The following is a 24,519-nucleotide window of genomic DNA, read 5'->3' as shown; positions in this document are numbered from 1 at the left end:
TGGGAACTTTAAGTGTGAGGCCTTTGGGGGTAATGCCAAATGTCAGACAAGCCTGAGAAAATAAAAATATATAAATGCGGATAGACTGGAAACAATGAATTAATGTTCTTCAGCAGTTTTCTGCACAAGTAATGCCAATTAGATTTTCAATTTGCATGACATGGAGCAAAATAAAAAACCAGAATTACCCTTCGTAGCTGGCCAGAACAATCTGTCACTTGTACCACGATCTTTAAGGTCAGTGTTGGTTACTCTTTTTTTCCAGTTCTATACCTTCTCTCCATTCAGACTGCAGATTCCCATACCTTTCTACATTTAACATCTTTGATGACTGGTTTTATATATTCTATTCCCCCCCCCCCCCTCCCCCCCCCTAAAGCTACGTATTGCGGCTTCTGGTGCTGGTGCCAAGTTAAGTATTCTTCGATATCTTGTGAATATTTCACTAACCTCTCCACCCATACATAAAGAGTTTTCTGTACTACTCTCCACAGCTAGTTGTTTTAATACTGCATTTTGCACTTTACATGTCCACTTAATTTTTCACTAGACTATCATCAACACATGCATATGGTTGTAACACACTCTATCCCCCCCCCCCCCCCAAAAAGTAATGTTACAATCAATCTTAGTTTTTAATGATGAGCTAAGACAAAATATACTAATCTTTTTCAAAATCACTCACCTGACTTCACCAATCTGAGTCAGTGACAGACAGAAAAAAGAGAAAATACACAACTATATTTTTGTCATATCAATCTACATGACACTAAATGCTACAAAAATTACTCTGCTCATATACACAAAAATGACTAAAGTGACCCAACAATATTTCCACAACACAAAAGTGTATACAACTGAGTAGCATGAATAGCTGAAACTTTTTCACATGAGAAAATGAGCACTATTTTTTGCAGCACTGTAAATGACACAAAGGCAACCAGTAAGATATCTAAAAGACTAATGAAAATAAGTAGAATAAATTTGTTTTTTTTTTTATATTAAGAAAAGAAGTAAGACATTGCACCAGCAACATTAACTAGATTGCCAATACCTTAGGAGGTCATTAACTTAATGTATGTCTCAACATTTATACATGTCCCAATACCACATACCGTATTTCACAGATATAAGACGCACCATAATTTTTAACAATTTTTTTAGAAAAATAAGTTTATCATGTTTATTATTAGATTGCAAGGGCAGAATTCTTAGTTTATAAAACTGAACCGACCTTTAAAATCCCTGAAAATCATCATCATCCAGTTTTGGCCATTTTGCATTCAGTCCTCTATTTGCACATTTAGTCTTCCTCATTGTTTTAGTAGTTCTTTACTAGCTTGCCAAGCATGATTGGCCAAAATGCCGCTCTGCTGCTCTGTTTCTAAGTTCTTCTACATTTGCTATCACTTTCAATTTACAGCCCACATCATTTGAATAATTTTATTTTTTTCCATTATGAAACAAGCTACTAACAAAAATATTGTACTGTTACCCATCGCAAAATCACTTTCAGTTGAAGTTCACTGGCACCATAGACTGTAATCATAGACTAGACAGTATTCTGGATTTGTGATGGCGGGACGAGAGGGAGACAGTGTTAACAAGCTCGTGAATCCCTGAAACTCATGTTTGTCACTTAGGTGCACTGCTGCTGCTGAATCTAATGTTGTCAGACAGAGATAGGTTTCCCAATGCATCGAATATGTGGCCATTTTTAAGACTCGCAGACATTTTTATATTAATTTCAAGTCAAAGATGCTCTTGAATTTCGGAGGAAATTTTTTTAAGAAAAAAGTGCATCTTACAGTCTATAAAATATGGTGCCTAGTAATGGTCTACAATTAAAAACATGTTTTTTATGTCATAATTTTTTTACACAATCTTTTATATTTAGTGCATGCTGAATTCAAAAATGTAGCTCACTTTGCTCAATTAGGTCATGTTTCTTCACTACCTAGGTAGTAGCTTATTGGTATATAAAACCATTCAAATGTTTGAAATTTTTTAACTTTATCATCACAAAGCAGACTTATTTCTGTATCACAGAGCTACATTAAATGTATGATGTTCAAATAAATGTAGTTAACAAGGATGAAAAGATATTTCTACTTACCTTTGTTTCCTGTAAGACCTTGAAAATGATACTAGTACAGTCATAGTGGGCAGTAATTGTGTACAGAGATGGAGGTGGCAACTCTAGTAGAGAAAGGTGGAGACTGAGCTGACCTTGCTTCTAGCTTGTAGCAACCTGCAGGCTAGAGTGACTTGAGCTCTGAGTGAAAGTAACATTGCTACAAAATGAACCAAAATTGCAAGAATCATGCTAACCTATTTTGTTACATTTGTGGTAAAGCCACCATACCACACAGCGAATTAAAAATTACTCCTTTTGTTATGAAAATGTACCATGCACGCTTAGAAGCTAAAATTATTATTGAGTGCAGTCCTTCAAATCACACGTATGCTGCAGAAGTGTTTCAGTTTTGGTATAGCTATGATTTGGAGGGAAGTAAGAAATCATCCTACTGATTATTTCTGCACGACAAATTTACAGGACAATTTAATGGCTTTGATTCTCTTTAATATAACATGTGTCCTTATGAACACAATATGCCTCTTCATTACATCCTTTTAAATCAGTTAGAATAAGTATCTTATTTGAATTAATTAAATGAATACATCTGACTTTACTTTTAGGGTAAAAAAAAAAAAAAAAAAAAAAAAAAAAAAAAAAAAAAAAAAAAAAAAAACAGACCATAAAATGACCAGAGGTGCCATCTGCCGTAAGACCAGTGCCTTACACACCAGGAATTCCAATTGCAACACCCCCTGATAACCAGAGTGATTCCAGTCCAAATGATGAAATTCATGAAGAGGATATTGGTGACATATATCAAGCCCCCCTCAGATTCATACCAACTAAAACCCTCAACCAAAGCTGAATAGAATGATTTGACATGAATTTGTGCTTATCCAAAGAATTTGCACAGTTACTAGGATCATGTCTTTGGGAAACAGACTGTTAGTTCCTGGGATAACCTTCTATTGGTGTAAAGCAGTGTTTTGAAAGTATTTCAGAAAGGATGAAGACACTTCTCTGGGTTGATGTCATGACACTGGTGGTCTCACTGAAGCTTTGGGTACATTGTATACCAATACTGAATGGCAGATTTTCATAGATTCATCAAGTAGAAGTTTGAAAGCTGTACTACTGCACATTCGTAACATGATTGCTTCTGCTCCAGTAGGCTGCTCAGTATAAATATGTGAAACCTACATAGTGTGGTATGTTTGTTAACTGCTCTCAAATATGAACATCACAACTAGAGGATATGTGGTGACTTAAAAGTATATTTTGGAGATTAATAAACTGTAATCTTAATGTGTTATTCTTGTAAGTAGGTCATACCATACACACCTGCAGATTAACTGTTACATGTTGTGGCCATACTGTGGGGTCTGCAACTTGGCTACACCACATATCAATGTTTCCTATACCTATGGGTCAATCGGGCAGATAACAAGCACTACACACAAAACATCAGCGAAGCAAGACCGGTCCCGACACCAGGTTCACTCAATGGTAAGTCACAAGCTCAAAAAATTCTATTTCCTCCACTGCACATTAAACTTGGTTTCATGAGATCCTTTATAAGAGCAGTGAACAGGGGTAGAAGGGCTCTTGCTTTCTTGAAACAGAAATTTCCATGTGTCAGTGAGGTCAAACTTTATGCAGGTATTTTTGTTGGTCCTCAGATCAAGGAGTTTATGAGAGATCCTGAATTTGATGAGTGTGTGGAAGGTACAGAAAGGAATGACTGGTTAGCACTGAAATCAATAAGAAAAAACTTTCTTGGCAACTACAGGAGCTGAGAGTATGAAGATGCTGTTGAGGAACTCCTGCAAAACTTCAAGGTTCTTAGTGTTCATATTTCAATGAAGATCAACTTTCTCAGCTCACATGTAGATTACTTCCCTGACAACTGTTGAGATTATAGCAAACGAACAGGGTTAGCGTTTTCACAGAGATATTACAGTAATGGAAGAGAGGTGCAAGGGTTGCTGCATACATGTTCGTGGACTACTCTTCGTGCTTCAAGAGAGACATTCTAGATGCAAAACATAATGGAAGTCTTTGAAAATAGCCTTTTTTTTTCCATAAAATGATGTTAATGTATGATCTTATACATGATATTTAACTCAATCCAAACACAAGACTGTTTTTATATACTTATGATTAAAAAACTTCTTAAATGTCATAATTTTTAAGTGAAATAGCAACAAAACTGGCATGACTGAACAAAATGAGTTACATTTCTGAATTCAACGTGCATGACATATTAGGAATAAATTTAAAAAAAACATGACCTAAAAATGGTGCAGCCAAGTGGAATGAACACCACACAAAAATATCACAACTGTACTTACAATTTTCATAATAACCAAAGGAACTTCTGGAATAATTAATTCTAATGTGAAGAGTATAGTCATACCAATTATTTTTAGAACAGCATCCTTTAGTTTCAAGACAGAGAATATTATTGCCTTTCCCTTCTTTCCAATTCCAAATATGATTTCAAAAGCTATGTTTTCCCACATAATAATATGAGAATTACACATACATACAACTGTACAGTCACACTTAGTTTATCTTGTTTGTTGTAGTCTGACAAAACTTCATTGTGAGTCTATGTTACTTTTAGGCAGTCTGTCCAGAGTGGCCAAAGGTGATGTCCGTGCGTGTGCGTGTGCTTCCCAAAGAAGGTTTCTGCCTGAAACTCAGTGAGTGACTGTCGTTTCATCGTGCCTGTCTGCAACTCAATATGTTATCTTTACGCTGAGTGACAATCTGTCCTTTACATAACTATTAAACAATGGAAAATCCAGGATGGAATCTAACAATATTTTGAAAAGGATAGTTGCTACTTATCATAATATTGTTACTTTTCATAACTTTTCATTGCTGGGATCCCGACATGTCCTGGGGTCCACTGTTGCCATGGGCAAAAAGAGACTCCTGTATAGTCAGTACCAAAGGGTAGCAAGGGAAGCACTGGTCGAGAACTTGTAGGTTGCTTAAGGAGTCACTACAGATGATTAAGGACTCCCCTGCACAGGAGTGGATATACTCAAGAGTGCGATAGATGGCTACCAACTCTGCACTGAAAACACAGCAGCCAGCCTGCAAGGAGAGCTGTTGAGTATGTCCTAGTGAGCGTAAGTGAAACCAACAGGATTGTCGACCACTGATCCGTCATCGTAAACTATTTCTGAGTCCTGGAACTTGATGAGAATAGAGAAAAATTGTTGGTGGAGGGCCTCAGGTGGAACTGAGCCTTTTGGATGTTGCAATTGGTTCAGACGAAGCTGGGGCGGAGGCATGGACCATGGAGATATGTGTACGTGAACCCACAGGTAAGGTGGTAGTGGAAAAGTGTCAAGTTCGGTAAGAAGCGAACAGACAACAAGTAAAAAGGAATGCCCTGTTTGGGTCACCATTGCAGGAGATAGATTGCCATGTTAGGGAAAAGGAGGTGGTAATTGGGATGGTGAGGCGAACTATGAATGTGGGTGGTATAATTTGCAAGCAGTAGTTTCCTCCAGAGCTGCAATGGAGGAACGCCAGCTTCCACAAGGAGGCGATTCACTGTGCTCGTTTGGAAAGCTCCCGGCACAAGCCGAACTCCATAGTGGTGGATAGAATCTAGCAGTTGCAGCACGGATTGGTTGATTGGTTGGTTGATTGGGGTTGAAGGGACCAAAAAAGAAGGTCATCAATCCCTTGTTTCAAATGTGGTCCATTCAGACAGTTTGACATCTCAGAAAAGTCAGAACAATAAAAGGGAAAAGGCTAAAAAATGTGAAAGTGCAGTTGTGTCGTCAATGGTAAAAACAAAATGAGGGAAGTCAGCAAGCGAGCAACCCCAAGGCTATGCCACAGGCAGGAAATATCCCACCTCTGAAGCAGTAGAAGCAAGACCACCTGCTATTTAAAAACGTTCAACTGCTAGAATGTAGAAGTGCGTATGGGAAAAGGAGACTAACCAATTCTAAAAAGTGATAAAAACAGAATAAAAGGGAAAGAAAAGAGGATCTTAACCAGAGAGGGGAGTTGGGAATCCCCAAACACAGCTTACAGTGGGAGACACCCCAACCCTCACCGCCCCGCCCCAACACAAGAGTGAGATTAAAAACCTTAAAACTGAGAATAAAAACCACTTTCATGGAGGAAACTGAGAACCAGTTTGACCATCCGGGAGTTGTCAACCAACATTAAAGGTAAAGTGCGGGGAAGTCTGTACTTAGTACGCAGAGCCAAAAGAAGGGGACATTCCACCAAAATGTGGGCTACTGACTGGAAGGCTCCACAAACACAAAGTGGGGGTGGCTCATGACGCAAAAGAAAACCATGGGTCAGCCTGGTATGGCCGATGCGGAGACGACACAGTGTGGTTGAGGCCTTTTGGGAGAAGTGGAAGGAAGAACGCCACGGGAGTGGTGTCACCTTAATCGCATGAAGTTTATTAGACAGGGAGGTAGCCTCCCAAGAGTTGGCCCATGATTGTGCGAAGTGGGATTTGATATGAAGCCGTAAATCTGCTGCAGGAGGGATCACAGAGAACGGGGATAAGTAATTGCTCCCCCAGCCAAACAATCAGCAAGCTCATTACCTGGGATATCCACATGGCCAGAAACCCAAAAGAAGTAAACGGAACAAGCAGCACGGTGAAGATCAGCGAGATGGTCATGGATGACCGAGACCAAGGGATGGCGGGAAAAACACCGGCCAATAGCCAGAAGGCCACTCATTGAGTCCATACATAAGAAAACGCGGTTGTGTTCGGACTGTTTAATAAAGGTACGGGGGCCTGGGAAACTGCCATCAATTCTGCAGTAAACACCCCACATGTAAGTGGCAGGAGATGATTTTCCGTGCCAACAGGGGATGTGAAGGCATATCCCACACGATCAGCAGATTTAGAGCCATCGGTGTATGAAACAACAGCATCCTGAAACTCCCATAAAATTCGGTGGAAAAAACAACAGAACACCATGGGGGGAATGGAATCTTTCGGATCTTGGCGGAAATCCATCCAAATTTGGGGCCGAGGAACTAACCAAGGGGAGGTGTTGGGAAGGGAGTGTGGGAGACAGGACAAAGAAGGAAGCTGAAAAATCACGGAGAACAGACGCAAGGTGGAGCCCAACCGGCAAACCCGTCCGAGTGCGGGAATCAGCTGGGTGATGTCCATGGTCTGGGAACAGGATAGAATAGGAAGGATGAGTGGGAGAGGAATGGACAGTGATTGCATAAGAAACCAGAAGCTGGGACTGCCAAACAGAAGGGGGGCGATCCCAGCTTCAACCAGGAGACTATCAACACGGCTAGTAGGTAAGACACCGGTGGCCAAATGGATACCATGATAGTTGACCGGATCCAGCAGGTGCAGTGTGGAATGAGCAGCCAAACCACAAACTTGACAACCATAGACCAAGCAAGACAGCACTAAAGCCCAATAAAGGCAGAGAAGGATGGAGCGGTCCGCACCCCAAGAGGTGTGGGCAAGGAAGCGAAGGACATTGAGTATACGGAAACATCCTACCTTCAGAAGTCTGACATGAGGCAGCCACGTGAGCTTGTTGTTGGAAAGAAGACCCAGGAAATGACACTGTGGGACCACAGGTAATCATTGTGCATCGAGGTAGAGCTCCAGATCGGGATGGATCGTAGGACGGCGACAGAAGTGGGCCAGCCGCGATTTTGAAGGAGAGACCTGAAACCCGTGTGTGAGGGTCCATGCAGGGGCACACCGTATAGCTCCATGGAGCTGCCGCTCTACAAAGGCCATCGAAGAGGAACTAACCCAAATGCAGAAATCATCCCCATGCAGAGCAGGGGCAACCAAAGGACCAACAGAGGCCTCGAGTCCATGGATAACAATGTGGAAAAGAAGTACACTCAATACAGAATCCTGTGGGATGCCATTCTCCTGGGTCCGTGGAGAACTAAAAACAGTACCAACCCGAACCCTGAATGAATGATGGAACAGGAACTGGCGGGAAAAAATCAGGAGTGGGACCCGAAGACCCCACTCATGAAGTATAAGTAAGATGTGATGGCGCCAAGCCGTGTCACAGGCCTTGCGAAGTTCGAAAAATACTGCAACCAAATGGCGGCGCTGGGAAAAAGCCTGTCGAACTGCGGATTTCAAGCGAAGTAATTGATCGATCGGAGACCGTCCCTCTCAGAAGCCACACTGCTAAGTGGACAATAGATCCCGAGATTCTAGGACCCAATTGAGCTGACGGGCTACCATCCATTCAAGTAACTTGTAAATAACATTTGTCAGACTAATTGGCCGATAGCTTTCGACAAACAGGGGGTTCTTACCAGGCTTAAGGACAGGAACCACAATGCTATCCCTCCACTGAGAAGGGAAGTCACCCTGGAGCCAAATACGGTTAAACACACGGAGAAGATGTTGCCGTTGTGGAGCACTGAGATGTTGAAGCAGTTGGTTATGAATGGAGTCTGGGCCAGGGGCCGTATCATGAGAAGAAGAAAGTGCCAAAAGAAGTTCCCATTCAGTAAAAGGCTCATTGTAAGATTCTAACTGAAAAGGGGTAAAACATAAGGCGGAAGCTTCAGCCCGCTGTTTCTGGTGAAGGAAAGCAGCCGGATAGGAGGCTGATGCTGTTGCAAAATGGGTTGAAAGATGTTCTGCGAGAATCAAGGGTCCCTGCAAAGGCCATCAGGGAAGTGAAGGCCTGGGATGATGGCCTGCCGATGGAAACCTTGGAGAGAGCGAATTGTAGACCATACCCATGACATAGGGACAGTAGAACCGAGGGAAGAAACAAAGTGTTCCCAAGAAATCCGTTTGCTCTGTTTGATTAAGTAACGGGCTTTAGCTCGAAGGTGTTTAAAGGCAATAAGGTTGGCAATGGATGGGTGCCTCTTAAGGTGTTGCAAAGCTTGACGGCAATCACGGATGGCAATGGAAATGGCTGTACTCCACCACGGGACTTGCTGGCGGTGAAATGGTCCAGATGAGTGCAGTACATCAAGGCTAGCAGCGCAAACAATCACGTGAGACATGTCACGCAGGACGTCATCAATACAACCCGACAAAGAGGGAGAAAACACAACCTGCGTAGTGTATAGAGGCCAATTGGCGCGTTGGAAAGACCAACGTGGCAACCTGTCCATCGGGGAGCGGGAAGGGAGCGAGACAATCAACGGGAAATGGTCACTATCACAAAGGTCGTCGTATGGCGACCAGTGTAATGAAGGGAGGAGGGAGGGAGGGAGAAGAAAAAGAAAGATCAATGGCAGAAAAGGTACCATGACCAGCACTAAAATAAGTAGGAGAGCCATCATTAAGAAGGCACAAGTCGTGCTCTGCAAGAAACTGGTCTATGAGAAGACCTCGTCGAGATGGAAATGCACTGCCCCACAAGGGATGATGAACATTAAAATTCCCGAGTAGGAGGAAGGGAGGAGGAAGTTGCTGAAGAAGGGCAGTTAAGGCAGCAGGTGTAAGAGTCTTGTCAGGAGGGAGATAAAGATTGCAAACCGTGACCTGAGAGTCCAGGTGGACCCTAACAGCAACCGCTTCCAATGTAGTTTGAAGAGGAATCCACATGCTAGCAACGTCTGTATGGACCAACGTACAAATGCCACCAGAGGTCCGCAGGGGGCCGACCTGATTTTGACAGAAAACATGGAACCCTCAGAGGGTCTGTGAGTCATCATCAGTAAAATGAGATTCCTGTAGAACCACACAAGCTGCAGAGTAAGACGAAATAAGGAATTTCAACTCCAGACAGTGTCGGTAATATCCATTACAATTCCATTGGATAACCACAGAATGATGATTCAAATGGGGGTTGAACAGGCTAAAGCCAGTCATGCCGCCGGGTCACCACCCGTCACCGACAAGGAGGGGACGGCATCCACGAACAACAGGTCAGAATCAGTTTGCAAAGTCGGGGATGGGACCTCTGGTGACACCAGAGGCTCCTTGTCCCGGGACTTATGTTTCTTCTTCTTTCCTGTTGGACATGATGATAGCTGTGTGGCATGAAGGAGCCAGCTGCAGCAAGATCGGGAACAGAAAGAGATCAGACGACCTGGGGGCCCACAGACCGTGGTTCTCGCGGTCGTCGCGTGGCAGGAGACCTTTGTCCTGGAAGGTGCCGGGAAGGGGTATCCCGGGAGGGGCGCCCTTGAACGGCAGACGCCGAAGAAGTGGGACACTTCTCCGGCTGGGGAGGGGGAGTGGCACCCGGAGGAGAGGGTGTGGGAGCTGCAGCGGAGGGGGGAAGAGAGGGGTTTGGGACTGGGGTAAGGAGGGGGAAGAAGGGGTGAAGATGTAACTAAAGCATAACTACACGTCATGGACACAGGGTGAAGACGTGCATACTTCTTACGAGCCTCAGTGTAGGTTAAACGATCAAGGGACTTATACTCCTGTATCTTCTTTTCCTTCTTATATACTGGGCAATCTGGTAAACGTGGAGAATGATTGCCATGACAATTAACACACACAGGAGGCAGAACACAGGAACTCCCCCCATGGAGTGGATGCCCACAGTCACCACAGAGAGGAGCCTGCGAACAGTGGGAAGACATGTGTCCAAAACACAAGCACTTAAAACACCTCATAGGAGGTGGGATGTACAGCTTCACATCACATCTATAAACCATAATCTTTACTTTCTCAGGGAAGGTATCCCTTCAAAGGCCAGGATAAAGGCACCAGTATCAATGCGATTGTCCTGCGGACCCTTCTGAACACGCCAAACAAAGTGAACACCCTGCTGTCTGAGATTGTCCCGAAGTTCCTCATCAGTTTGAAGGATGAGGTCCATGTGAAAAATCACACCTTGAATCATATTTAGAGACTGGTGGGGGGTAATGGACACAGGAATTGCGCCAAGATGGCTATAGGCACGAAGGGCCGCAAACTGGGGAGCTGAAGCAGTTTTGCTCAACAACGAACCCGACCGCATCTTGCTCGGAGAGTCTACTTCACCAAACTTGCCTTCAATGTGTTCCACAAAAAATAAAGGTTTGGTATTGGTGAAAGTATCCCCATCAGTCCTGGTGCAAACCAGATAGCGGGGCAAAGGTTTCACACCTAGCCAACAGGCCTGACCCTCCTCCCAGGGGGTAGCCGTGGAAGGGAAGGCCGAAGGAGCAGGAGAAGCAGCACTAAAAGAATCAGTTCCACATGGAGAGACAGCCGCAGAAGAACGGCCAGAGTTCTGGACCCGTATGTGTTTCATTTGCATAGCGTCCGAGCTAATACCACCCACTCCGATCAGGGGCTCTCCCCATGGGTGCCACCCAGCCACAGCAAGGGCCGTCTGGCAAAGCGGCCATTGCCAGGAGTCCCGATGCTCCAGGATGACAAGCAACCACTCCTAGGTTTACATGAGGTGGTCACAGCTCAGGTATCAGAAGTGTGTCCCTGTGTGTTCAGGGGGCTCAACCAAAAGGGTACACAGCAATCCCGCCACACGCGCTGGTTTTCCACCCTACCATCAGACAAAAACGTGAAAGAAAAGGTGGAATGAACTAGTAGGGCACACGTCGGAGACACCAGGTAAGTTGCTCTTCCCCAAATGGCTCACACTACGGAACAGAAATTTTGTAATGGTGGTCAAACCCCAGAAGGGGACCAGGGAATGCCAAAAGGATGAGGTGATTGTGCAACAAAACCAAATTGCAAAACCACCATAACTAGGAGGATAGCAGGGCCAACATAAACAAGGACACCAAGAGAGGGAGAGGAGAGGGCGAAGGGGAAGGAGCAAGGAGAGGAAAGGAGGGGAAGGGCAGGGAAATGCAGCCATGGAAAGAAGGAAGGGTGCAATACCTTGGGGCCCATGCTCGCCACGCACGTACTCACGAAAGAACCACAAGCCCCCTGTGGGGTTGCAGCACAGAAGTCTATGCTGAACCATGCACTAGGCTCCCATAGTCAATACGGGAGAGCACGAGGGCTTTGTACAGCTGCAGGAGTGTACAGCAATCACCACCCCAGTCAGTGTGGCTTAGGCATTGAATAATATTAAGATGCCACCAGCACTTTTCCTTAAACTGACACATACGTGAAAGCCAAGTTAAGTGGGCATCGCATAAAAATCATCAGCCTATAAGACTGGTGATACTGAGGACCCTACTGCTAGTGTGAGACCGTTAACAGCAATTAATAAGAGTGGGACACTCAGGACAGAGCCCTGTGGGACCCCATTCTCTTGGATATATGGCAAATTGTAGGAAGCACGACACAAACTTGGAAAGTACAAAGTGATAAGAAGTTCCATATAAAAATTGGGAGCATGCCCCAGAACTTCACTCATCAAGAGTAGCGAGAATGTGGTGTCGCCAACTAGTCGGGTAAAAAGAATGGCAGGAAAAAGCCAATCGCTTCACAGACTCCAGGTGAACCAAGTTGTCAGTGATGGAGCCCCCTTGGCAAAAACCACCCTGGGACAGAGCCAGAAGACCCCGAGACTCAAGGAGCCAACACAACTGCCAGTTCACCATACTTTCACACAGCTTACAAAGAACATTGGTGAGGCTGATAGAAAGGCTAGTAACGCTAATACACACCTAACAGGTTCTTACCAGGCTTAGCCACTGTAGCGATGCTACTTTCCTGCCACTGTCACACGAATTCGCCACTGATCCAGATGCAGTTGAAGACAGCAAGGAGGTGGCACTGTTAATCCCGTGACAGATACTTAATCATTTGGTCTGGGACAAGGGATGTGTCAGAACAGTCGGCAAGAGTACTGAGAAATTACCACTCACTGAAGGGAGCATTATATGGCTCAGGGTGATATGGAGCAAAATATAGGTGTTGTCGCTCTACCCATGGTTTGAGGAGACGAAAGGCGGGGCGGTACTTCTCAGGTGCTGAGGTGCGAGTATAATGCTCAGCAAGACACACTGTGATTGTCTAGATTGGCAGACACAGCTCCACGTGTGGAAATTCCAGGTACACCTGGAGGGATCTGAAAGTCTTATAGTCGTCGGAGCTTGGTCCAAACCCAGGAAGCAGTGGTTCATGTTCCAATGGTGGAGACGTATCATTCCCAACATTCCTGCTTCCACTGCTTGCCGAGTAGGCGGACCTGGGCAAGGAGCTGTTTGAAGGCTATGTGGTTCTCCAGGAACGGGCGGCACTCATGATGTTGGAGAGCTCGCCTACAGTCTCAAATGGCTGCAGCGATTTCTGGTGACCACCGAGGCACTGACTTCCGCCATAGGCACGATAATGATGTTGATGATGGGCTTGTGGGGCACTCAACTGCTCAATTATCAACACCCGTACAAAGTCCCAATCTTTACACAGTCCAATCTAGCTACTTTCATGAATGATGATGAAAATGACGAGGACAACACAAACACCCAGTCCCCAGGCAGAGAAAATCCCCAACCCGGCTGGGAATCAAACCCGGGACCCTGTGATCCACAGGCAGTAACTCTAGCCACTCGACCACGAGCTGCACTCAGGCAAAATGAGGAAAGAAGGACTTCTGATTCAGCTGTGGCAACAATGGTAGCAGTGATGATGTGGATCACTTCATTGATGTTGCCAAGCAACAAAGATTCAACAGTGGTGGCAGCAGTGAAAGCGACTCTTTGTGAGAGTCCGTCTGGGCAAGCGACCAAATAATTGATGCTGGGGAAGGAACAGGAAGAGCGGAAAGTGGTCGCTGCCACCCAAGTCATCGTGAGCCCTCCAGTGGATATACAAGAGAAGGCCAGGACTGCAGATCGAGAGATCAATGACTGAGTATGTGCCATGAGAAACACTGAAATGTATTGGGGCACCAGTACCGAGGAGGCAAAGGTCAAGTCGAGTTAGTAGGTCCTCAACATCTCCACCACAGCCAGAAAACTTGGTTCGACCCCATAAAGTGTAGTGGGCATTAAAAATCACCCAGAAGTAGAAAAGGTGGGGGGAGTTGGGATCTTAGTGGAGCCAATACATGGTGCAGCACCTCACTTGGAGGGAGGTACATGTTACAGATGGTAATTTCCTTCATTGTCCTCACCCTGACAGCCACCAGCTTCTACAGCCACTTGAAGGTGCACAGGTTCATTACAGACACATTAAGGGAACAACACCTGACAGTCTCCCACAGTCAGTATGGTTTTTGTAGTACCCCCAATAGCCACAAAGAGTTGGGGTTCGCATCGTGGGAAAGCAGTTTCCTGAAGGGCAATGCAAAAAGCAGATGTAACACTTAAGAGTTGTCGTAACTCAGCCAGGTGGGAGAAAAAACAACTTCAACTCCATTGGAGAATGACACTTCCTGTTGTCTGGGAAGTCATGAAGTGACCAAGGAGGAAGACTACACCACCGGTTGAGCGTTCGCAGCCAGTATCATTGCATTTGAGGCATTGGTGAGCTCTAGGTCCTCAGGGAATGACAGAATCTCCACCTTGTCCTTGGACGCACAACTGTTAGGGAGTAGTGGTGTGGGGGTCACCAGAGTCTCCCATTTCCTAATGAACTTCTTCATTTGTTTGCCCTCTCGCCACTCTTTAGAGGCTTACTGGGAGGGCTTCTCAGAAGTACCTTCAGGGGGAGAGAAAGACCATGGAGCCTTTCGATCAGCAGCTAGTGGCTCTTTCAGCTACAGGCTGGTGTCCACTTGACCACAGGGGTGGGGGTGGGGACTGGAAGGAATAGTTCTGTGCAAGAGGAGCTGGAGGAGGCTGTTGCTTTTCCAGCTGGAAGGAGGAGACCGAGGTCCCCAGGCATTTGGGGGGGGGGGGGGGCTATGCTCCCAAAGTAGAAGTTTTGGTAGCAACAGAAGAAGACGTGCCCCCAGCCAACAGGAGAGGGGATGAAGATAGGCGGCCATGAGGGTCCATTGGAGTAAGCTTATATTACGAGCATAACGGTGTCATGGCGGGCGATGTCATTGTAGTGGCAGCATAAGACGAGAGTATTCGAACAGGGTTCAACCTTTCATATTTTAGTTTAGCCTTGTGGTACAACAGGCTGTCCAGGGCCTTGTACTCCATAATTTTCCACTCCTTTTGGAGTATTGTGCAGTTCGTCAAACCGAGGGGGGGAGCGGGGTGGCGGGGGTGCTCTCCACAGTTGACACAGGTGCGGGAAGGCACACATGGAGTATTCGGACACAGTGCACATCTGCACTCTCTACACATGGTGCTGGAATTGCCCCAATTTCCAGCACTTAAAGGACTGCATGGGACGGGGTGGGGGGGGGGGGGGGGGGGGCGTGTAAGGTTTGACATCACATTGGTATACCATCAACTTCACCTTTTCAGGTAATGAATCACCCAAAGGCCAAGATGAAGGTATCAGTGGCAACCCTATTGCCTTTAGGCCCCCTGTAGATGCGCCAGACAAAGTTAACACCCCGTCATTCCAAATTGGCACGTAGCTCATTGTCGGGATGCAACAGGAGGTCATGATGAAAAATAATTTCCTGGACCATGTTGATGCTTAAAAGTGGGGGGAGGGGAGCAACCAAAACAGGAAACATCACCCAGATTGTCACAGGCGAGTAATGCCTGAGACTGGGCTGGGGATGCCATCTGAATCACAACTGACCCATTGCACATTTTAGACTGTCCTGTCATTTCCTCAAACTTGCCCTCCAGGTGCTTAACAATAAACAGAGGCTTCATACCCAGAAAGGAGTTCCCATCAGTTCTGCTGCACACTAATTAATGAAGTGGATATGGCCCTCTTCGTTCTGGTGCCCTATGTTCCTCTCTTGCTGTTGTCAGGGAAAGGAACGATTTATAGTCATACCTTTCACCACTGTTAACAACCTTCCTTTCTTAGAGACTGCTAGGGCCATTCAGTCCCCAGAAAAAGATGACTTGAACCACTTCATTATGGGTCATCCGACCTGATGCCACCCATTCCGATCATGGGCTCTCCCCATGGGCACCACCCAGCCACAGCAAAGGCCACCTGGCACAATGGCCGTTGCCGGGAGTCTTGATGCCCCAAAAGGACAGGCATCTACTACTTGCATACATGGAGAGTTTGCAGCTCAGGCATCAGCAGTGCGATCCATGTATTGTCAGGGGGCTAGCACCAAATGGATACACGATAGCCCCACCACAACAGACTGGCTACCATGCTGGATATTGGGTGCAGAGAAATTCATAGTGTCATTGGTGGCAAAAGAGGAGAGTAGGCAATGGAATAAGATGACATACCCCGGGAAGTGTCCTCACGCAAATAGTTGAATTACAAGTGGAGATGCAAAGCCATGACAATGAAAGGTGCAGACCTATTCTAACAGCACTATGGATAAATGATGCACTGCACAATTCTGTAGAATTTGGAACGTGGGAGGTCAAACCATAAGCAGGACCTGAACTTATTGGGCCAAGAAGTGGGAGACTCCTTTTAGTTGCCTCATATGATAGGCAGGAATACCTTGGGCCTATTCTAACCTCCAAACCACCAGGGGGTAAATGTTTGTATAAAATGTTATTGGGAGCAGAGAAATCAATAGGGTCATGGGGGCGAAAGAGGACTGTAGACAATGGAAGAACATGACAGACCCCGGGAGGTGTTCTTGCCCAAATAGTTGAATTACAAGTGGAGATGCAAGGCCATGTCAATAAGAGGAAGGAGACACTGTAAAATGCTGATGCTGATGATGTCAGTCAGCTGTTGGTTGGTTGGTTTGTTTGTGGGGGTTCAAGGGACCAGACTACAAAGGCCATCAGGCCCTTTTTCCACGACCATGAAACACCCAAAAGGAATAAAAACAAGCAACGGAGAAGACAAGGAATTAGAGAGAACAAGAAAGACACAGACAAAAGGAAGTAAAAGCACACAGAGTGTTACAGTGGTTGGCCGACCATGGAAACAAAAAAGGAAAAGCCAACCACCACGAGACACACTAAGAACTCCAATCTAAAACCGTAGGCCAAAGGCTAGACACAAAAAAAAAAAAAAAAAAAAAAAAAAAAAAAAAAAAAAAAAAAAAAAAAAAAAAAAAACCCTTAGCGATAAAAGCCTCCTGCTAGAATAAAGTGCAAAACTAAGCCTGCCATGTTGTGTGAAGGCAGGGTGTCCCTGGTACCAAGGACATTCCGCTGCAAAACCAACCGGAGATCACATTCTGAAAGGCCAATCTCCAAAGCCGGTGCATCGACAGCCTGTTTGGCCAGCGTGTCAACACTTTCATTAGCTAGGATAACAACATGACCCAGGGTCCACATAAAACCATAGAGTGGCCGCAACAAGCAAGACTATGGACGGACTCCTGGATAGCCATCACCAGACGAGAGCAAGGAAAACACTGGTCGATAGCTTGTAAACCTCTCAGGGAGACACTACAGATAACGGAGGACTCCCTTGAGCAGGAGGGATATACTCTAGGGCGCAAGAGATGGCTACCAGCTCAGCAGTGAAAACACTGCAGCCAGCTGGCAATGGGCGTTCTTCAGAATGATCCCCAAGTGTAATAGCATAGCCAACTCTACCAGCAACCATCGAACCATCGGTATAGACCATGTCAGAGCCACGAAACACAGCAAGGATGGAAAGAAAGCAGCGGCGGAGGGCCTCAGGAGGGACTGAGTCCTTTGGACCCTGTGCCGAATCCAGCCGAAGGCATGGACGGGGCACACACCACGGGGATATATGGATATAGGATCGGAAAAGAAGTGGGAGAGGGAAGAACTCAAGCCCAGAGAGAAGAGCCCAGATGCAAACCGCCATCGTACACCCTGACCGGGGCCGCCGTTCTGGAAGATGGACGACTGAGTTGGGGAACACGAGACGGTAATTTGTGTGCCCGGGCAAGCTACAAACATGTGCAGCATAAGCGGCCAGCAGTCGTTGGTGCCGGATCTGCAATGGAGGGACACCAGCCTCCACAAGTATGCTGTTTATAGAGCTTGTGCGAAAAGCGCCAGTTTCGAGTCTGATCCCACAGTGAAGTATTGGGTCAAGCAACTTTTAACGCGGAAGGCGGTGCCGAACCATAAGCCAGGCTCCTATAATTGAGACAGGACTGAATCAACACCCAATACAGTCGTAGAAGGGTAGAACGATCGGCATGCATTGCATGTCATCCGCCCTGATGCCACCCACTCCGACCAAGGGCCCTCCCCACGAGCACCACCCAGCTGCAGCAAAGGCCACATAGCAGGATAGCCATTGCCGGGAGTCCTGATGCCCCAGAGAGACAGGCATCTACTCCTTGGCATATGTTGGGAGTTAACAGCGCAGGCATCTGCAGAGTGATACCTGTGTTGTCAGGGGGCTACAACCAACAGGGTACATCATGGCCTCACCACAACGGACTGGCTACAGCGCTGGATATCAGGTGCAAAGTAGTCCATGGTCGTCGTCGGCGCAGAAAGTGACACAGCATAGTGGATGGTGGAAACTGCACCCAGGAACGTATCCTCGCCCAAGGGATGGAGAGTGAGCGGGACTGCAATGCGACGATGAGAAAGTTGGCTAAAGATCTCAATGCACGATGGACACGATGCACCATGTAAGGTGCCCTTCCCAAACTGGCTCGCTCTTCGGAAAAATCTGGTAGAATGGAGGTCAAACCCTACAGGGGACCATCAGAGAAAGGCCAAAACACGTGAGACTCCTTTTAGTCGCCTCTTATGACAGGCAGGAATACCACGGGCCTTTTCTAGCCCCCGGACCCGCAGGGGTCAGCCAGCTGTGCAGAAGCTCTGTGGCTCTAAAGGTACTACTGCTGCTATACGATTCTCCAATGGCCGTCAGATACAATATACTTAATGTAAAAAATTCTAATAATGCTATTTGTTTGTCAGTCTTTAATGATTCCTACAAGTTTTAGTATGGGCTTAATCGCAACTACATAGAGCTTTTGATACCAAGCAAATGGGCGAGTCGATTTTACACTATTATTAAAGGTATTAATTGAGAAGTGATCAAGCTAGGTCAAGCGAGTAAATGAAACTATAACTTTTATGCTGTGGTAAGCAAACAGAATTCGACTAATTTGGATGTTTAGAAGTACTATACAAGCAAAGGAATATTTAAGTTGAGAGAGCCTTTAGTAATCGAAAACTAATCATTTCACTCAAAGCAAGACAAATTTGATTTTGCAGTAGGGTATACGGGAAAGATTTTCGTTGGAAGAATATGATTTATTACCAGTGTGAAGAAGTTTTGCCTGTGCAGAGTGGGAAGGATTTCAATAAGTTGCCTTGGTTATTGTAATAGGCTCGAATGTATGATTGTAGCAGGCATTACTTTTGAGTCAACAGACAGTTTTGAGTTGCTAATTGGTAAATTCTACCCTTCAACTAAAATATTACTACTAAACCGAATTGTGCATTTTTATATGTGGTTTGAGGAACCATCGAAACACAAAGTACTGCATTATGCATTATTCCTATTCATCACTTGTTTCCTAAGCTGAATAGAGTTTTCACATTTTATTGTAACCCTTGTCACTGGGAGAAGTAATTTAGGTATAAGCCAACATCAGAACTGTTTGAGAATTGATATGCGTTTTTATTAAGAAAGAGCGTTTCACCCATTGCTTTGTCCTTGTACATATATCACATATATTCAACATATTTCACACATTTCTGTACGCATAGTTCACCTGTACCTCCAGAAAATTTCACTCTGCAATTTGGTTTTCACATAGCTCAATGTTTTTTGACATCATATTTCCTGAACTATGGGTCATAAAATGATATACTTTTGTAGGCACATTCAGCTGCGTATGCGGATACTGTCTGCTATTAACTCGTATTTGAAACACTTCTTGCAAAGAAGTAATAAATTTAAAAGGCAGTTTTTCACACATCTTATCTACTAAACTACGTGTCGTACAATCCTATAACTTTGCACGTACATTCAATGGTATACATGAATACTACCTGCAAAATGTGTTGAGAAATACATTTAGCAGCGAGGAAGTAATAAATTAAGAAGTCCTTCCTGATGCCGTAGTTTCAATGCATGAAAAGTGAAAATTTTGCAGTGATAATTTTTTTTTCCTTTCATAATTTTGTGGGAGATTGTTAATGAGAAAAAGCTTTGTAAAGGTTTGGAATTATGTGTGAAGCTTGTTGCAAGTAACTAAGTGCTCTAATTCTTGAATACCTGATAAGAAGTCTAGCTATTCTTATGTCATGGGCTACATTACTTTTTTACTCCCCCATCCCTTTTAATAAGCAGATGTTTTTTACCCCCACAACTTCTTTCCAGATAGTGAGTGATGTCTGTACCATGTTTAGTTGAAATCAGTCCAGTGGTTTAGGAGGAGATGCGGAAGTAATACATATGCAAGATCAAGTTGGCAATGGGTACACTAGAAATTGATTGTAGTGAGGGTAATGATTTAAAAGAAATAATAAAATTTCAGCCTGCCTTGTAACATCAAAAGATGAAGTTCTGATCATTTTATTTACTAGTTAGACCTGGTAATATAATGGTAAAATATAGTTCTGATGAAAGAATACAAAAGCACTTCACAAAGTAAAGATGTGAAATGAAATAGTACTTCTTTCACTGACAAAAAAAGGAAAAAAAAAATACTTTCAATAGCTACAAGTAAGGTTTTAGCTACGTAATAAAAACTAATTTCCAGTAACATATCAGACACTATTACAGAAAGAAAGATCGAAGATACATATACAACTATTATGGTACAAACATAAAAGTTCTCAATATCAGAGGTCATCTTAGCAGACTGACCTCATCCCCCCATTTTCTGTCATTCCTTAGTTGCTTCAGAATTCATGGAGATATGTTCTGTCTAAGCAACTAAATGAAAGGCAGTTTTTTTCCATACACATTTTGCTTCTTTTACTTCTTCTATTTATGAAGCAGTATGTATTAGTTAAGAATGTGTTATGTTACATGAGAAAACTAACATAATAATATACTTTTAACTACTACATACTGCATTACGCAAACACACACAAAATTTTACATGCCACTGAAGATGCTTCATAAATAACAGAAGAAATACTCCAAAAACTGCCTTTCATTTAGTTGCAAAGGGGAAACATACCTCCGTGAATATTACATCTCTGTTATCTTCTTACATTTGAAAACAAAGGAAAGAGCATTGCCAAAACATCCTTATGTAAAGTTTGCACTTTAAAAATTTTCATAAGAGAAGAGTTAGTTGTCGCTACAGAGCCACAGAGAATTTAAAATTCTTTAAAACATGATAAGGCTAAGATAATAGCCTAAAGGTATATTAGTTTTCTGGCAACAAAGTCGAAGATTAAATTATTATGTTACCATAACTGCAAGTGATCTGATTTCAATTTGTTTAAATCACACAAGAAATATTGTGCGTGTGTAAGAAGAAAATTTTTTTAATGCAGATGTGCAGTATGGAGTGAGTAAGTATGTAACACAGGGAGGTATAAGCATTCTTATGTAAAGATAATTAAACTGTCACAGGCTATCACCAATAGACTACTTTGTGCAGACTCCTTATATTAAAAGAATAATTTTGTATTGTCGCAAAGGAAATATTAAACTAGAGAGCTACAGGGCTCAGTTTTGAGGGAGTAAAAAGTGCAGCAGCAGGAGCAGGAGGAAAATAGGAGTCAAAATTGGTGAAGCCGGCTCAGCTGTCATTATAAGTGCCCTTGTGAAATCAAAGAAATCCTGATTTACACAGTACAGGATTTGTCAGTACACCACTATGTATTTTGTGTTTGCAAAAAGGTGGTGCTCCAAGTCTCAACTGTTCTACTGCAGGAACAAATCAATTAGGAGAATAGCTAGTTCATAATGTGATTTAACCTCTTTAGGTGATACTGTATTTTGTAAAATAAAGACCTCAAATTTAACAGCGAAAAGATGCCTCATGACTAAGAACCCTATCTAAATCACCTTTATGAGATGCATCTCTCTCACTTCTAAATGATGTAAAGATAATCTGTTGGCAAAACAATATCCACTTTGGCACAAACTATATTTTACAAAGAGTGTCCATTTTGCCTTGATCTATCTTCTAAATTTCGAACAACTCCATAACATTATTGCCAAATAAAACAGTCTTAACAAAATACCACATGTGAATTTTTATTTTCATGGAATATTTTAAATAATATTCACCTTCTTTTTTGTAACAGAAATAATGTTAAGCCTTACCTTGAGGAGGGCGAACCACAGGAGGAATTGGACTGCTACATGCCAGCTGATTCATGGTAGGTGTTGGCTTGGAAGAATTTCGGAAGCCCGAGATTGTTAAGTTATCTATGTCTATGTTTAATTTGCCAGAGTTGCTCCATGTACTGCCAATCTGTTCAAAGAAAATTTTTGATTCATTTTTGAAGTGAACACCCCCCCACACACACTTATTAAAAATAAACTAATGGTTCATTTGTTAGAATAAGTAACCACTTTATCTCAGCAAAATTATCTAAATATTTTTAACCAACAATTGTATGGCATATATAATTAAAGTAACTCTAACATGTCATTCAATAATACCAGTTTTAGTGAATAGAAAATTGGCAGGACAAAGAGCCTCTTTATCTCAGTTTGTATTGCAGGTGGTCCTATCTTTACCACCCATGTGACATGTGTACAATACTTAAATATGTGTCTCTTTACAATCAAAATTATTCTTGTGCATGACAGCTGTTCCTCCTCTAAGAAAAACTGTGTTTAAAGTAATAAGTATTAACACTGATGCAATACGTATGATGAACAATACTACAAATACTGCAAGGATATGGAAGCTGTCGTAGATTGCAAACATTTACATCATCTATTTTAATAAAGAGTATTGTGCCAGGAAAAACACTGCTGTTGCAACACAGTATTCACAACAATAAATGAGTTTTACTGTAAGAAGGAGAAACAATTTCAACAATATTAATCAAAATTTCAACTCTCTTTTTCAGAATTTGTACCTGTTGTGCAGTAGATTGGTTGCTGGAAGACTGAGAGACTTGGTCCTTTCCGGCAGATGGTGATGTTGGTTGCAAGGGTTGTGGTGACAATGTCAGGGGAACACCTGTGACAACAGTAAAAGGTAATCTTAGTTAACACCTATTATAGTACTTTAAAATGTCTGTCTGTTCACATTTGGTCTTTTAAAAGTTAACACCATATTCAGATTTAAAGAATATTCTTCCCATTGAAGGGCATATTAGGTAATTACTTGTTACAAAACTAAAATTTATTACCATGTGAACTTAAAAAGTAACACTACACACAACTGATTAAGTCAGTGCATAATAAACCACAATATCCACTGAAAATATGGAATACTTCCTTACTAGAAATTGAATAGAACTAATCACATTACCGTTTATCTGCATCACTTTTTACAATAATTTAAATATTCACACATTTTAAACCACTAAAGGAGTTTAGTATCTTATCAACGACAAAAGTATTTTATGTGGATAACTTTTCCATTTTGAAGACGGAGGAAGGAGTGGTCATAGTCTTAACCACTGTGCCATCTTTCCATGTGGATAATTACCTCATTTTTTAAATAAACTCAGCCATTAGTTTCTCCTCAAATGTGCCTGTCTGCTGCCCAAGGCCCTATTGATACCATGATCAGTGACCTAGTATCATACAGGTTTTTATACAGGATGTCTCAAAAAAAAAAACTCCCAGAGGGGTCCGTGGGTGTCAGTTCTCGAAAAAATGATGCAGTCTATTGTTAATAGCTGTCTTGTGGAAAAAGATTGGTCCACTAATTAGTCTTGCACTAACTACATACCACACTCCTATGTTCACATCATGCTAGCGTCAGTTGTTCTGATAATTTACGTACTCTGACAAATGCAGCCATGGTCCATCGTGCACAGACTGAACAGCCAGGTGCCGTAAAAACATTGAGCAACAGTATCTGAGTTCCTCAGCTGACACACTACCATACTATTGTATGGTTTCATTTTCAGTTTGTGCACAGCTCTGTGAGCAGATGCTCTCGATACACCAGTCTAAAGTGCCAAATGGCGCAGAGATTTTCTCAGACTTCTTTCGAAGGCCTCCCCTATCTTCTAATTTATTTTCAGTTAGGACACTAGGTTCTCTAGGCCGTTGTTTGTGTGACACAGATCCATTCTCTTGAAATTTCTTCACTCATCTATGCATCGTCAAATCACTGGGAATGTGCACACCAGGAAATTTTTGTATAAATTCAACCTAACATTCCACATACGATTCTATTTTTACATAGTTCAGCACAAGAAACACTCGTTGATCCTTCATGTACACCATACCAAATGGAAACTCAACAGAAAGTGCTCTTAAACACTCAGTCACACAGTGGTGGCATTCTTTATTGATTCTGGATTTTGCAGTGGCCAAGATGTTTATGAGCAGTGCAAATCTTGCACTGATAGAACTTTTCTATATCTATGGCAAGAATATTCATCTGTACCTGATCAGTATTCACTTAATTGGGAATAGGATATGCTACTGTGCAGCGAGTAAGCACAAATAAAATGTTGGACCAAACAGATACATCTGAGTCTAATATTAATGCTAT

The 24,519-nt window shown here is 43.4% G+C and overlaps 1 protein-coding gene across 1 annotated transcript in view; it reads right to left on the bottom strand.

Annotated features, from left to right (window-relative positions):
• LOC126474967 (clathrin interactor 1) overlaps positions 1-24,519 on the bottom strand; it is a 199,796-nt gene that overhangs the window by 40,877 nt on the left and 134,400 nt on the right. Inside the window, exons 11-12 of the mRNA XM_050102493.1 lie at positions 22,922-23,025; positions 22,155-22,305 (exon numbers count right to left, since the gene is read on the bottom strand). Of these exons, the coding sequence (XP_049958450.1) occupies positions 22,155-22,305; positions 22,922-23,025 (255 nt within the window). The remainder of the gene's footprint in view (positions 1-22,154; positions 22,306-22,921; positions 23,026-24,519) is intronic.

Source organism: Schistocerca serialis, chromosome 4, assembly GCF_023864345.2.
Source record: "Schistocerca serialis cubense isolate TAMUIC-IGC-003099 chromosome 4, iqSchSeri2.2, whole genome shotgun sequence".
NCBI lineage: Eukaryota > Metazoa > Arthropoda > Insecta > Orthoptera > Acrididae > Schistocerca > Schistocerca serialis.
Note: the sequence above shows the minus strand (reverse complement) of the source record. Positions and strands in the feature narration are given on the sequence as shown.